At 43.1% G+C, this 12907-nt stretch overlaps 2 protein-coding genes across 2 annotated transcripts; both read right to left on the bottom strand.

Moving 5' to 3' along the window:
• Positions 1-2918: 2918 nt before the first annotated feature.
• LOC125513839 (uncharacterized) lies at positions 2919-5651 on the bottom strand. Its single transcript, XM_048679047.2, has 3 exons — positions 5591-5651; positions 4311-5473; positions 2919-3285 (listed from the first exon to the last, which is right to left on the bottom strand). The coding sequence occupies exons 1-3, from the start codon at positions 5614-5616 to the stop codon at positions 3251-3253; spliced, it is 1224 nt and encodes a 407-aa protein (XP_048535004.1). The 5' UTR covers positions 5617-5651; the 3' UTR covers positions 2919-3250.
• Positions 5652-6375: 724 nt separating this feature from the next.
• Positions 6376-12892, bottom strand: LOC147963511 (uncharacterized). Its single transcript, XM_087529606.1, has 6 exons — positions 12872-12892; positions 8761-8901; positions 8609-8687; positions 7776-7839; positions 6477-7639; positions 6376-6380 (listed from the first exon to the last, which is right to left on the bottom strand). The coding sequence occupies exons 1-6, from the start codon at positions 12890-12892 to the stop codon at positions 6376-6378; spliced, it is 1473 nt and encodes a 490-aa protein (XP_087385732.1).
• Positions 12893-12907: the final 15 nt, after the last annotated feature.

The following is a 12907-nucleotide window of genomic DNA, read 5'->3' as shown; positions in this document are numbered from 1 at the left end:
CTGAATCTGTTTCTCAATTCGATATTTAGTTGTCGATTTCTCGGGTAGGAAATCCAATTGCTATTGAAAATTAGTTGTGAGTTGATAGTTTCGGGTTCGTGATTTTTGTGGGATAGATTCCAGTTTAGGTTATTTAGATACACGTCAAATTATGTACTGTGAGTGTGGAGTAGTTTGATGCTCCTAAGAAAACGACAGAGATACAAGTGTTTGCATTGGGTAAACGACTTCAATCTTTTATGAATGCTGGAGCCAAGGAAAGCATTCATAAAAGCATCCTTCCATATTTATTTGAAGCATATGTATTTGGTCACCAATGGTCATGGAAAGATTATCCTGAATTGCTTGACGTTGGAAGAGAAATAGTGGTCAAATTGAAGGGTTTCCCTCTTGCAGCAAAAATTGTAAGTCGATTACTACGAAGCCGGCTTACATTCTACCATTGGACAAGAGTTCTGGAGAGTAAAGAATGGGAGTTACAAACTGGCAACTATGACATTATGCCAGCTCTGAAGCTAAGAGCATCTCCAGCCGCGCCCCCAACAAGGCCCCCCAGGCGACTTTTCGGCCGCCGGCGCCAAAAAATCGTCCCAGTCACGCCCCCAAGGGCCCAATTTTCACCGGCTCTTTCAATGCACTAGTATTTTTACAATAGTTTGAATAATCTTTTTGATCTGTGAAATACATTCTCATACCTTTGCTTTGCTGCTCTTATCATACTGTTATTTGTCAGTGTTGCTTATCTTCATGCTTTTCTTGTGCCTTAGGTTAATAGCCGAGAGCTGAAGCCGATCGTACTACCACATAGTTCTCATGTTGTTGCACTTCCACAAGCATGCCCAAACAACTCATCTGGGGGTATTTTGATGTATGTGATTCTCACACTGAACTCTTGTTTGATCTCACTTGTAGGAAATTGGCAAAGATTTTTCTATCTGATATGCTATTTAATTTTTTATTTTATCTTTGTGGTGTTGTCTATCTGTTACAGGCCACTTGATCTTTGTGATGCAACAAATCCGAGCCTCGAGATGCAGTCACACCTGGTAGCGGAAACCAGGTTTGTCATGCAAATGGGATGACACTGTCGAATGCACATGGTTCTGCAGGTCCTACTCCTCCACCTCCTACTCCAAATCCAAATCGAAATTTTAGGTTACCAGGGTCTCCTGGTATGGTTCTGGGCAGCAACTTTGGCCACCTTCCTCCACCATCACCAGCTTATGCTTTTTTATGCCCGTTTGCAGCCTCCTGTCCTCCTCCATCAGTAGCTTGCGCTTTTCTGGCGTTCATGAGTTCGAGTGCTTCAGTAAGGAGCTCGAGGATGCCCTTCAGCTCCTGACCTCCCTCCAGATGTTCGAATTTCATGATTGCGACAAGCTGCAGTGCCTCCCTGCAGGGCTACAAAGACTTCCCAGCCTTCCAATCACCGCGCAAGGACGGCGTCCCAACTTCTCTGCGACATTTCAATCAACGTTTATGGTGCCTTCAAATCGCTGTCCAATGACAGCCTCCCAAGTTCTCTTCAATTATTATCGATCTCTACCTGCCCTTCCTCGGAATTGCTGCCCAAGGATAGCCTCCCAATTCACTGCAGTTCTCAAGCATTGGTCTTTGTGATACCCTGAAATCACTGCCTGATGGTGGCCTCCCAAGTTTGCTGCACGACTTGACGATATCTCAATGTGCTCTGAAATCACTGCCCGGTGGTGGCCTCCCAAGTTCGCTGCAAGACTTGACGATGTCACATTGTCATGCTCTGAAATCACTGCCCGATGGTGGCCTCCCAAATTCCCTACAAAGGTTAGATGTCCGCTTTGGCAACTGTCAGGAGCTAATGAGGCAGTGCCGCAAGTTGAAAGGAACCATCCCAATAATGAAAGACCAATCCAAGGTAACAGGCGTACGGGGCGTCTGTCCCCTCTCCTTCCGATCAGACACGGCTGTGGGCAGCACAGACCGGTGTCCTCCGCCGTGGCGATGATGGCGTCGGCATGGTGGAGGCAGCGGTGTGGTAGCAATCCTAGTACTCTTCTTGCATCACGACAACGATCTGTATGATCGGTCGTCCTCGATCTGGCCGTTGACGTGTTCCGGAACTGCTGCCAGAGATCTTGCATAAGGATATCTGGATTAGATAAAATCCGGTCATGCACGTTCATATCAGCCTACGCGGCTCCATGAGGGCGCGGCGTGAAACTATGTTGTTTGTTGACACCACGGGACATGTCGGTATCCCGATTCCATGGTGTAGACAGCAGTGGAGGTAATTAAGCATCTCAAGAGTTAGACAACTGAAAAGTAGTTGCGTGATGAAGGTCAAATATTACGCGGCACTCAAAGTCAAATGCTACAATTGTTCCAGCCTGCAGGCTCATCAGGTTCTTGTAGTCCTCGCACTGCAGTCAGATCACTAGCTACCTTTATCACTGGAAAATCCAGTGTTAACACTGGGACACAAGTACACTAATTAAAAACAACAGCAATAAAGGGCATCCATATCTAGTATTTCTAGATATAACATCAAAGGAGTATAAATGAGCACCTGATCCAGTTACAGATACTCCCTCTGTAAACAAATGTAGGAGCTTTTAAATCACTACTTTAGTGATCTAAACGCTCTAATATTTCTTTACGGAGGGAGTATATAGCATCCAAATCAAGCGCCAAGTTAACCTGTGACCAGCTCAAAACACAGCTAAAGGATACTGTACTCACTTCTCTAAGAAGAAACATATTATACATCAGAAGAAAGATAAATAACTAAATGAGTAAAAAAAATCTGCCTCAAGTACTTGTTAGTTATGCAATGACGATTACAATCTATACAGTGCTAGGATACTCAGAACCTGCCTGATCCAAATTCAAGACTCAATAGCAGTAGCAGAAATTCAAAGCTCTTATCTCACCACCTGATAGGTCCTCAAAATTAAACTTGCTAGACTACACACTGCTAATTAGAACACAGTTTGCAGGTACAAACAACATAACAAATAGGCACATACTGGACTGTGTTGGCATGCAATACAGGTTGGTAGCAGGTATTTCCAAACATAACGGTACAAAGATTCTTGGAAACAGTTAGGATTTCCTAGCAAATATAGGAGCACCTGATCCAGTTAAATAGAACATCCTAATTCAGTACGCAATAAACAACCGACTGAAAACACAGCTTGTGGATACCACTACACTTGCTTCTCTAAGACAGATTTTATGTCGACGGACCCAGTTGCCACGAGAGAAATGCAGCTCACTCTTCTTTGATCCAAGACTGAGGTGGCCTCTCTGCTCCAAGAAAAACAGAACATAGATCAGGACAGAGATGTAATTAAGCATAACAAGATCTGGACAATTTAGAAGCCAATCAGCTGTACAATGGAAATCAAATATTAGCCGGTACTAAGTCAATATGATACAAATATTGACACCCAAACAGATTTATTTACAGTTCACCCACTAAAACATACCAATTGGTCATAGAAGAAGGCAAGATGAACATCACCCAACTACCCTACATGTTTTTAGCTAGGTTGCACTTTGCACTTTTCATAAGTACAGGAAAAATGTATTGTCACATATTCATAATTGAAATCCATGTGAGAGATAACATACTTCAACATACAGACATGGAAGTTGATTCCGTTGTATACAAACATTCAGGAAACACTAATGATTAACAATCCAAGGCATCATATCTTGAGGATCATGGTTCAAAGGATATCCCCTGTCGTTCTAATTTCTCTTATCCATTGCTGCATCAACCAGAGACAAAAGGCAAACTTTCCAGGATCATCCTTGAGTGCGGGAAATCTGGGAGGCCAGATCATCCTAAATTGGCAGATACTATTATAGATGCGTGGCTCATTTCCTGTCAACTCATACACTTTAAACAGCACCTTGCACTTGATATCTCGGTAGAGTATGCATCGATCCATTTAGATCGATACAAGCACAGACTGATAGCATTTTGTTTACACACATAGTGATTACCAAGCAGCAATAACTTTTATTATACTTCTGATATAGATTCAGTCTATTTCAATAATAAATAATGATATAGTTTAAGCTCTCATAAGGGTAGTGGCCAAGGAATGGAAATGGAACCCCCCTCGACTTGCATTGCCCTAACATGACCATTCTGACAAAACAGAAAAACTCAATTTACTCTGACACCGACTCGAGCATATCAATTCTGACCATTCTGACAAATATCTTGCCAACCTTGAAGCACACCAATGATATCAAATCAAGCATTTACCATAAGTAAATGTAATGAATTCAACGGAAGAAATTACTCTACGATGTATTACCTGCAATGTAGAAATTTGTATATGGATAATACATTCTGAAGTGTGTGCATTCTCGCCTTCCAATATATCTGAACTGCGCCGACTCGAGCTGGAGGATGAAATCATGAGAATCCGAAGATAGAAATATCGCATTTGTGTCCTCATCATACCCCGCCAACAGGATGACATTTTTCCTGCGCGCGGGTTTTGAAAAGAGCTCGTCCAGTTGAACACATTTCTGCAGCACCCATGAGACAATACCATCACCGTTTGACTTCCTCCCCCATAACTCAATGCTCAGTTTTAACTTTGAAAGAACCGCAAGGCCAAGGCAATTATCCTCTCCTCGTAAGATCTGAAAGGACATGTCGACGCTAGAACCAGTAACATGGGCATATGTTGTCGGCTTCTCAATCACAACAAGGGTTTGCCTTTCAAAATCAAACTCAAGGATGTTGGCTCCAGAGAGCAACCAGTAAAGTGCATTCCCAACCATGACGCTGGGCCTTGCCGCATTAGCAATCTTGCATGTATCCGTCATGGATATAATATCTCCCCATGTATTAGACTTGGAGTCGTAGAGGCAAACAGATACCTTTGTTTGGTTAGCGAAATCTTCCTGGCACACCAGTACCAGTTCGAATGTGCTCAAGCAGTTCTCGTTGTGCAAGTGCTGATGAACGTCGCGGGCAGAGCACATCACCGCTGCGCTCACAACAGAGGTTTCAAAGCCATGACTGACTGCTGGTGGAAAAGCCACGTGGTTTTTGCCCCCGGTGGTGGGTTCCCAAATGATGGCCTTATGGCGCGCGCAGTCGAGGACGAGGGTGATGCCATTGCGGCAGCCAAGGAAGACGCCACCTAGAGAATAAGGATCAGACAGGTTCTCCGGCAACGCTGCTGCAATGAGGTCCAACTGGTCCGAAATTGGAGTGAAGATGGGGGCTTCATTAAATTGTTGGTAGAAGAAGCCGAGGAGCTTCCAATGGTGTTTGCGGAAGCGCCCGAGGAATTGGGGGTCGAAGAGGATGCGGCGCCATCGCTTGTAGATGAGGGAGGTGTTGCGGAGGGAGGATGGCTTCGGAGTGAGGCGGAGGAGGATCTCAATTAGGAGGTCATCATCACTGAGCACCTTGGACACAGAGTCAGTTGGTGTCAAAGAACACTCGGGCCTGGCATCAACCCTGAAATGCAGCAACAGCCACAACAAATCAATAAATACGGATGCATATATAACTTTACATGCATCTGGCGGACCAGCCTAATATACAGAAAGTGAAGGGAGAAATTAGAGGTCTTACCCTTGGGGAATCTCAACAGGTTCCATCCTATCTGTCGCAGCACCCTCTCCTCTCTTTCCCACAGCTGTCAAAACAATGAAATGTAAGGCTTATGAGCGGGAATCAAGCTAGGTTTTCCACTAGGACAAAACAGAAAACGAAAAAGTTACGAGGAGATGGAGAAGGGGTGTCCTGACCTCAAATGTTCAGTGTCTGTGATCATATATAGATAACCCTTATTACTTGCATACTTGATCATTTGCCATATTACTTTGTATCTATTAATCATTTGCCCCAATATTAGATTGGTCGATTGATCATTTGCCCTATATTACCCCCCTACCCCATTAATCAATTTCCACATATTAGATTGATCTATTGATCTTTTGTACCGTATTACCTTGTCTTTAATCATTTCCCCAATATTAGACTATTCTACTGATCATTTGCCTCATATTGCACATACACACAAGAGAATTGGCCTACACCTATATGCAGATTAGGTATGCATATAACTTAATTCCTACTTTTCTTGTCTCTGATTGATCCTTAGCAAAAGGATCAAACTCATGGTTCTGCAACCCAAACGACAATTATAAAACAGTAGGCATCAATTGTTGACCGAGAGTAAGTGTAGTGCTACAACAAGGCACTGTGGTAGTGCCAATTTCAAATCCAAATCTGGTCTTACTTATAATCAAACTGCACCAAACTTAATATAATGACAAATCTGGGACTGCAAATGTAAAGCAAAGTTGGTAACCTTGTTCTGGTATGCCTAAATCAATTTACTCACAAATATCTTGTCAGCCTTTAAGCAGACCAATGAGCCAATGATATCACATCAAACATGTACCATAAGTAATGTAATGAATTCAACAGAAGAAATTACTCAACGATGTATTACCTGCAATGTAGAAATTTGTATACGGATAATACATTCTGAAGTGTGTGCATTCTCTCCTTCCAATATATCTGAACTGCACCGACTCAAGCTGGAGGATGAAATCATGAGAATCCGAAGACAGAAATATCGCATTTGTGTCCTCATCATACCCCGCCAACAGGATGACATTTTTCCTGCGCGCGGGTCTTGAAAAGAGCTCGTCAAGTTGAACACATTTCTGCAGCACCCATGAGACAATACCATCACCGTTTGACTTCCTCCCCCATAACTCAATGCTCAGTTTTAACTTTGAAAGAACCGCAAGGCCAGGGCAATTATCCTCTCCTCGTAAGATCTGAAAGAACGTGTCGACGCTAGAACCAGTAACATGGGCATATGTTGTCGGCTTCTCAATCACAACATGGGTCTGCCTTTCAAAATCAAACTCAAGGATGTTGGCTCCAGAGAGCAACCAGTAAAGTGCATTCCCAACCATGACGCTGGGCCTTGCCACATTAGCAATCTTGCATGTATCCGTTATGGATATAATATCTCCCCATGTATTAGACTTGGAGTCGTAGAGGCAAACAGATACCTTTTTTTGGTTAGCGAAATCTTCCTGGCACACCAGTACCAGTTTGAATGTGCTCAAGCAGTTCTCGTTGTGCAAGTGCTGATGAATGTCGCGGGCAGAGCACATCACCGCCGCGCTCATAACAGAGGTTTCGAAGCCATCACTCACGGCCGGTGGAAAAGCCAAGTGGTTTTTGCCCCCGGTGGTGGGTTCCCAAATGATGGCTTCATGGCGCGCACGGTGGAGGACGAGGGCGATGCCATCACAGCAGCCAAGGAAGACGCCTCCTCCAGAATAAGGATGAAACAGGTTCTCCGGCAACGCTGCTGCAATGAGGTCCAACTGGTCCGAAATTGGAGTGAAGTTGGGGGCTTCATTAAACTGTTGGTAGAAGAAGCCGAGGAGCTTCCAATGGTGCTTGCGGAAGCGCCCGAGGAATTGAGGGTCGAAGAGGATGCGGCGCCATCGCTTGTAGACGAGGGAGACGTTGCGGAGGGAGGATGGCTTCGGAGTGAGGCGGAGGAGGATCTCGATTACGAGGTCATCATCATTGAGCACCTTGGACACAGGGTCAGTTGGTGTCAAAGAACACTCGGGCCTGGCATCAACCCTGAAATGCAGCAACAGCCACAACAAATCGAATCAGTGGGCCGATTCTTCAATCAACGCGGACGCATATAGAATTTTACATACATGTGGCAGACCAGCCCAATATACAAAGTGAAGGGAGAAACTAGAGCTCCTACCCTTGGGCAATCTCCACAGGATCCATCCTATCTGTCAGAGCAACCTCTCGTCTCTTTCTCTCAGCTGTCGAAACAATGAAACGTTAAGGCTTATGAGTGGGAATCAAGCTAAGTTTTTCACTCAGAAAGAAGAGAAATCAAAAAAATTACAAGGAGATGGAGTAGGAGAGGAAGGAGAAGGGGTGACCCGACCTCAAATCTTCAGTGGCTGTGATCATATATTAACACTTATTACTTGGACACTTGATCATTTGCCATATTACTTTGTATCTATTAATCGTTTGCCCCAATATTACATTTGGTCTATTGATCAATTTCCACATATTAGATTGATCTATTTATCTTTTGTCCCGTATTACCTTGCCTTTAATCATTTCCCCCATATTAGACTGGTCCACTAATAATTTCCCTCGTATTACACATAAACACAAGAGAATTGGCCTATACCTATATGCAGATTAGGCATGCATGTAACTTTAGTTCCTACTTTTCTTGTCTGAGCTTGACGGTTCTGCAACTCAAACGACAAATAAAAAGATAGTAGGCATCAATTGTTGACCGAGAGGAAGTGTAGTGCTACAACACAAGGCAATGTGGAAGGTATTGCCAATTTCAAATCCACATCTGGTCTTACTTATAATCAATCTGCAACAAACTTAATGACAGGCACTGCAAATGTAAAGCTAACTTGGCAACCTTGTTCGGATATGACGAAATTGAGATGAGGAACTACGAAAAGGGGGGAACTGAGAAGGGAATTATGAAGAGAAGGGAGATTGGTTCGGCCCGTGACCAGCGCGGGGGCGGGCGGGAGGGAGGAGGGCGGCCATTACCTGGCCGGTGACCCGCTGCAGAGGGAGATGGCGGCAGGTTGTTCCCGTCTCCTTCCGATCGGACACCGCCGCCGACGAGCTAGGGAAGAGGAGAAAACAGAAGAAATCAGTACGAGATGGAAAAGGGGAGCAAGGAGAAGGGGCGGACTGACCTCGATTCGAGGGTGGCTGCCGCCGACGGAGCCGATTGAGGTCGGCGCCGCCGCCGCTCCTCCGTCCTCCCACTGCAGTGGAGAGAGACTGCGGAGGGACGACAGAGCGGAGCAAACTGCAGGCGTGCAGTGAGGCCTACCCTATAATCCTGGCCTGGACAAGCCCGGCCCACTGTCAATTTCTTTTTAAGAATAAAACAGCGGAGTCCCCAATCCAAAGCCCATCTATCCACGTAAACCTTTTTTTATGAATATCCACGTAAACCTTACTCCGTGTGATTTGTTTCTCAAAAAAAAAATGTGTGATTGCGGATAAAAAATACTTCTACAACCTGTACTCATGGAAGACATGGTCCGGTATTTGTTTCGCAAAGAGCAGATTGAATGTTAATAGGAAAAATTACGCAGGAAATCGTTCGCGGAGGCGCGGTGACTTTTGCACTTTCATCTTGGGATACAAGTATGCAATTATACCATTATTACCGTTGAGTGCAAAGAGCCAAAGATGCCTTTCCCTGCCTAAAATACTGTCTTGAATTGTAGGGTAAATTGTTGACAAGCAACAGCGAATCCACAAGATGTAGCTACACTACAATGTATCTAAATGCGTTTGCGGGGGCTTTGCGTACATCTCCGAGTGAGGAAGATGAATTAACAATGGCCCGTAGGACGGTGTGTTGATCTTTGATGTCTTCTCATGTGGTCCATCGATGAATCTAAATGCGCATGATGATACTCCATCGATGAATCTGGATGACAGGAGAGGAACAACTGGGGAGAGCGTTATGGCTCTCAATGGCGACTACCCTCCCATGAAGGACAACCGAACAATCAGTGTACCAATCATCTGGATCCAGAACAACCGGTGCATATGCCCGAAAGATGCCGATCCGCAGAACGTATCTCGACTTCCTGACTGACTGGGATGCCAGGGGATACTGACCTATGAATGTATTTTGACTTTCTGACTGACTGGGATGCCATGTACAACTAAAGGTCCGCCGGACTCGCGTACCTATACCGTTCGGTAACAGAAATATCTCAATATTCATTTAGAAACGTATGTATGCTGCTTTAAATTGTGTATCTGATCATCAATTGTTGTTTGTAGCCAGACGGTGCAACGCAAAGGATGAAAGAGAAGTTCGACATGTGTGGATTTTTCTGGATCCTCTTTATTTGGATATGGGAGTGGTTGCTGGTGGGCCATCCTGAGAAAGATGTTCGGCGTCCATGGACGGAGTATGGCGAAGAAATTTGAAGTGGAAGTGGAAGTCAAAACACCAAATTTGGCCAAACGGAAACAGGCTGGTTGCATCGTTTCATTAGATGAGATTGTTGCATGGAAGTGGAAGTTTAGTACGGCGTGGCCGCATGGAGACTGGGGATGTGACAACAGGAGGAGCGACATTATTAAAGGGCTCCTCGTTGGGCAAAGGAGTCAGCTTCTTGGCGAGAGAGATTTTGCTGTAGTGTATCCCATGGAAGGGTTAGATAAAGAGGTATGCATGTTGGACAGTTTTCAAGGACTCCTTCAACATTTATGCTCTTTGGCAGAACGTCTGTGTGATGTGCACCCGGAGGAAAGAGCGAGCAAGGCACCGCTCACCAGGAATATACTTGGTTGAAGTCATAAACCGCCACATGTAGAGAATCTCTAACTCGACACTCTCTAGAACAAGTCGCACCAACTCAAATGCATGGAGCCGGTGTACACGCTCATTCTACCTCTAGAGCATGACTCTACACATGAACCCTGATTGTTTCTCCGAATCGAATTCCCAATGCATCTCATTCCTCGGATGTCGCACCATCGGACCACCGGAGACACCCATTGTCCTCATCATTTTTGCTCTGCTCCAACACTTGGCCATTCTCCCTCTAGCAACTACACATGACTGATGCACGTCAAACTAGTTACTATAGATGGCCAGTGAATGCACGTACTGTGTGAGTCAGTGTGACTATTCCTCTTCTGAACTTCACATGCCAAATATTGTGGCCATTTATTTCTACGGTGGGTGCCGTTTATTTCAACAGTGAGTGATGATGTTCTTATGTGAATCACTCATCTGCCTTATGAGGAACCATACACCAAATATTGTTATCAAAGCAGGACAAAGCAGTCAAAGCATAGTGGAGCAACAACAAACATTTCTTGCTTTTATTAAAAAAAATACAGGAACGTGTCCTACTGTTTATTATAAGAAGTTACACTTGTGTGAAATCCAAAACATATTGGTGGCGATTGATTTCCCACTCGGATGTTATACCAAAAATCTTGTGTAAGTCAACAAAATTTTATTCCTATTCCAAATATTTTATGAAACTAATGCAATGAATGTGAAGTCACAAAACCGATGGGACCAGAACAATGTTGTTGCATTCTGTTTGGCTAATAATCATCTTCACAAACTAAACCACACTCTTTTTATGTACAAGGGGCATACTGGAATCATCACTGCACATGATCGATGCGAGTCTCATTGCACTAGCAAACTTTTGCTTAACCACACACCTATTCTTCTTTCATTTTGGAGCAAAGGAAAATGACATATCATGAAATTACAGTAAGTTACATAAACCATTAATTCATATAATTGGACCATTGGCCGAGTACAAATTTGAACGTAAACTCAAAACCGGACAAACACCTTAGCCTTATGAAGTGAATTGATTTGGTCCCTCACCCCACTTAACGCGGTTGGACCAAGAACAAGTCGAGGTCATTCCCTCTTTTCGAATAAAAAAATATCCCCATGCACTAAGCTAGTCAGTACAAAAATCATTAAAAATGGATAAATCCATTACCATAAGATGTTTATGTACAAACAAATAATATTAGACACACGTTACTTATTTTAAAAATAGAACAGTAAAACTATTGGAGAAAAACCAATAAAAATAAAAATATTAATAGAATATTTAATAATCACGTGAATGCTAAAGATGGGAAAAATGAGAAATCAAGAAAAAATAATTGATAAGTATTCTAGAAAAACTAAGGAACTGAGAAAGCTCATAGATAGTTATCATGATGTTTGATCGTGTTTGTTCAAAATTGTTGATTTAATGGATTTCTCAATAATTTATCTTTAGCTTTTTTAGTTTTGCAAATTCTTGATTTATAAAAGTGCTTTCATGCAGTTGGCCCCTGGATTCAGGAGATTAAGTCTTTGTTGAGTTCTTTCTCAGATTTCAGAGTGGATTGGATTCGTAGGTCTGCTAATGTTGCCGTGCATAAATTTGCGAAGGTAGGAGTAGGGGATGAACTTTGTAAGGTTTGGTTGGGGGTTCCCTTGGATTTTTTGTTCGATGTAATATCGGATTACATTCCTAGCTTTGTTAGCTAGTTAAATAAAGCAGCGACATTAACCCTAAAAACTATATTCAGGATTCTAGCCATAGTTCCATATCTATAATATTCACTTCAATGGAATTTGAGATATATAACAACAAACACTTGCTTTATGAGCTCATTTTCATTCGTAATACAAGTTGGAAAACATAGCTAGATAAGAGCTGCATAATAAAGAGATGAATCATAAAGGAACTTAGGAGCCATAAAACAATTATAGCTTCGTGTTGCGGGAATTGAAATTTTACCACGTAAGTCTTGTCCCCCTGCTTATATCTATCAAAAGAAATGTGGACAAGATAATCCCGCTTGACTACAATAATTAAGGTGAAACAAACCCAAGGTGAACAGTGGTAGCAGTGTCCTTTGAACTCGTGTACCTTCTACAGAACATGGGAATGTTAGAAATATGAAATCCTTCAAATATAAATTCAGAAGTATTCTAGAAAAAAAAGGAATCGAGAAAGCTCTGAAAGAATAATTGAAACCCCATGATGTTTCATCTGTTTGTCCTACGTTCTTGATCTATAGGATATTCAAAGAAATCACTTCATTTTTTTTATTTGTCCTACAAGAACCAGTTGGCATTTGCTTTAGAGTGAATTCCAGTTTTTACCCCTAAGTTTAACATTTTTGACGCTAATTACCCCATTTAAAAGAATTTCATCCGGCATACCCCATTTAACAAAAGTGTTGCCAGGGTTTACCCTCTTCTATTTTTTGTGAGCATTTTGATTCATGGGTCCCGATTACCAGGTCCACGTGGCATGCCATGTCGTCGGTTTTCTG

Source organism: Triticum urartu, chromosome 6A (assembly GCF_056163025.1).
Source record: "Triticum urartu cultivar PI428250 chromosome 6A, HENAU_Tu73, whole genome shotgun sequence".
Lineage (NCBI taxonomy): Eukaryota > Viridiplantae > Streptophyta > Magnoliopsida > Poales > Poaceae > Triticum > Triticum urartu.
This window is presented reverse-complemented; position numbering and strand designations above follow the sequence as displayed.

Excerpts from the sequence above, each read along its gene's own strand:
- LOC125513839 (XM_048679047.2), bottom strand. The coding sequence starts at position 5,616 with ATGGAACCTGTTGAGATTCCCCAAGG. Across the intron at positions 5,474-5,590 it reads CCTGTTGAGATTCCCCAAGG|GGTTGATGCCAGGCCCGAGT; the intron begins GTAAGACCTCTA and ends GCTGCATTTCAG. Across the intron at positions 3,286-4,310 it reads TACAAATTTCTACATTGCAG|AGAGGCCACCTCAGTCTTGG; the intron begins GTAATACATCGT and ends TTCTTGGAGCAG.
- LOC147963511 (XM_087529606.1), bottom strand. The coding sequence starts at position 12,892 with ATGGCATGCCACGTGGACCTG. Across the intron at positions 8,688-8,760 it reads GCAGCCACCCTCGAATCGAG|CTCGTCGGCGGCGGTGTCCG; the intron begins GTCAGTCCGCCC and ends CCTCTTCCCTAG. Across the intron at positions 7,640-7,775 it reads CCTGTGGAGATTGCCCAAGG|GGTTGATGCCAGGCCCGAGT; the intron begins GTAGGAGCTCTA and ends GCTGCATTTCAG.